This window comes from Chiloscyllium plagiosum, chromosome 25 (genome assembly GCF_004010195.1).
Source record: "Chiloscyllium plagiosum isolate BGI_BamShark_2017 chromosome 25, ASM401019v2, whole genome shotgun sequence".
NCBI classification, from domain to species: domain Eukaryota; kingdom Metazoa; phylum Chordata; class Chondrichthyes; order Orectolobiformes; family Hemiscylliidae; genus Chiloscyllium; species Chiloscyllium plagiosum.
In genome coordinates, this window is record NC_057734.1 from 50,243,796 (window position 1) to 50,246,706 (window position 2,911).

Sequence of the window (2,911 nt, forward strand, 5' to 3'; positions counted from 1 at the left end):
AGGGGAGGGGTGGCAGAAGAGGAGAGGGGAGGATTGACTAAGGAGAGGACAGGAGAGTGGAGAGGTGGCAGGAGGGGAGGAGAAGGAAAGAGTGACTGAAGAGAGGAAGGGAGGCCGATGGAGGTAAGCAAGGAGCCAAAGGGGAGGGGAGGATGCAGAAGGAGAAGGGGAGGGAGCTCTGACAGATGTTGCACATGTTCTGGATGATGATCTGCACAGATGGCCCAGGGTAAGTTGGGATTTTCAAGAAAGTAATGTCCAATTTGCCCATTTTTTCAAACCAAAACCACTCGATGGAATACACAGCTTCAATTTGAAAAGAGCTCAGCTGCTGTCACCTCCAAGTTCAAGGCTGACAGTGATGGGTTGAGCAAGTTTGTTTGGAGTTCACAGGAGACAAGTGAACACTGATGTTAATAAATCATGGAAATAGTTTCCAGAGTCCTAACTGCAGTTATACTGCAGACACCAAGAAGCTGAAGCAGTGGTGGCGCTGGATCATCTGAAGCATGTAGTTGAACAGCCATGCACTGCAAACCTCACCGTGGGATACACAAATTATTTATTCCTCAGACATCATTACTCAGTGTCAGAGAGGTTACAAGCTCACAAATTATGGACGAGCTGGCAAAGACAGAGTTGAAATCAACAGGAACTGTGAGTTGCACAACGACCAAGTTTGTTGAATCAGAAAGCGTCCTTTGGTGGGGAAATTGTATTTGTAACTCAGTATGAATGTGAATACACATGAAATAGTCTTTACTTCTCAAACATTCCTCTTATCTTTGCGACATATTTCAGATTTCCAAACTCATCATAATCAGCTCTTGTGAGTTGAAGGGTCAGTGAGGTGCTGGGTTGTGGAGGAACATGCTCAGCAACTTTCTTCCTTTTAGGCAGCTGCAGTAGGTTATCAGTGATGGAGGTGGGGTCCTGGCTGCTCGGGGTGTGCAAGACACCAAGGGCATTAGGTGTTATACCAACACATGGTATTTTGCAACGTGGTGTTTGTTTGGGAGCCGGTGATGGGGTGTAACTAGCACGTAAAGCTCTGTCCGTGTACTTGCTGGAGGTCCGATTGACAAGACGCTGCAAGGCTGGTGACATCACAGGGCTGATTCCATGCGGAGAAAGACTGGGAGAAAGAGAGAAAGAAAAACATATCCATGAGCTCAAAGACTAAAGCTTACATGAAAAAAAACAACCCAATCATTACTATTCATACATTTCACTTTCCACCTGAGGCAGTCCTATCGATCACATGCATGCTGCTTTATGAACCAGGACCAGAAATCGTCCCCATCAAACCACTCCCTGAGGTAAACAATTTTCAGTAGGGTTTTGATAAGGGGTCAGTAAACTAAACTGGTGGTTGAGGGTGGGGACTGGAGCTTGTGATGGAGGTATACTGGCATGAATTGAGAAATAGAGAAAATAGATGCAGGAGTAGGCCTTTTGGCTCTTCGAGCCTGCACCACCATTCAATACGATCATGCAATCTCAGTATTCCATTTCTGCCCTCTCCGCCTACCCCTTGATCCCTTTAGCCACGAGGGCCATGTCCAGCTCCTTCTTGAATATATCCAATGAACCGGCTCCAACAGCCTCCAGTGGGAGAGAATTCCACAGGTTCACAACAATTCTTCCTCATCTTCTTCATCCTGAATCGTTTACCCCTTATTCTTAGACCATAACCGCTAATTCTGGGCTTCCCCAATATCGGGAACATTCTTCCCGCATCTAGCCTGTCCAGTCCCATCAGGGTTTTATATGTTTCTATGAGATCCCCCCTCATTCTTCTAAATTCCAGTGAGTAAAAGCCCATTCAATCCAGTCTTTCCTCATATGTCAGTTCTGCCATCCCAGCAATCAGTCTGGTGACCCGTCGCTGGGCTCCCTCAATAGCAAGAATGTCCTTCCTCAGACTAGGATACCAAAACTGCACACAATACTCAAGGTATGGTCTTGTATAACTGCAGCAAGACATCCTTACTTCGATACTAAAATCCTCTCGCTATGAAGGCCGGCATGCCATTAGCTTTCCTCACTGCCTGCTGCACCTACGTACCAACCTTCAGCGCCTGTTCCACCATGACACCCAGGTCTCACTGCACCTCACCTTCTCTTAAACTGCTGCCATTCAGATAATAATCTGCCGCCATTTAGATTATAATCTGCCTTCCTGCTTTTGCGACCGAAGTGGATAACCTCACATTTATCCACATTTTGCTTTTGCCAAGTATTTACCCACTCAGCCAGTCTGTCCAAGTCACCCTGCAGCCTCTTACCATCCTCCTCACACCACACGCTGCCACCCAGCTTAATGTCATCTGCAATTTGGAGATATTGCGTTCAATTCCTTCATCCAAATTGTTAATGTATATTTTGAACAGCTGAGGTCCCACCACTGAACCCTGCGGTACCCCTCTTGCCTGCCACTCCGAAAATGACCAGTTTATTCCAACTCTCTGCTTCCTGTCTGCCAACCAGTTCTCTATCCATATCAATACATTACCTCTGATACCATGAGCTTTAATTTTCCTCACTAATCTCTGTGCGAAACCTTGTCAAAAGCCTCGTGAAAGTCCAGATAACAACACCTACTGATTTCCCCTTGTCCACTCTACTGGTCACAACCTCAAAACATTCCAGAAGATATGCCAAGCATGACTTCCCTTTAGTGATTTCCATGCCGAGTTGGGCCGATTCTGTCACTGCCTCAAATGCTCAGTTTTACATCCTTCATAATTGACTCCAGCATTTTCCCCACCTTCAAGGTCAGGCTAACCTGCCTATAATTCCCCATTTCCTCCTCTCCTTTTTTAACAAGTGATGTCACATTAGCTACCCTCCAGTCAATTGGAATTCTTCCAGAGTCTACAGAATGCTGGAAAATGATCACCAATGCATC

At 46.1% G+C, this 2,911-nt stretch overlaps 1 protein-coding gene across 2 annotated transcripts in view; it reads right to left on the bottom strand.

The window, feature by feature from the left end:
• Positions 1-2,911, bottom strand: part of ess2 (ess-2 splicing factor homolog) — a 61,262-nt gene continuing 58,351 nt past the window's right edge. Inside the window, exon 10 of one of the 2 annotated variants that reach the window (XM_043716170.1) lies at positions 1-1,135. In XM_043716170.1, coding sequence (XP_043572105.1) covers positions 760-1,135 — 376 coding nt within the window. In that variant the 3' untranslated portion in view covers positions 1-759. The remainder of the gene's footprint in view (positions 1,136-2,911) is intronic. The other variant, XM_043716171.1, reaches the window with a different exon arrangement.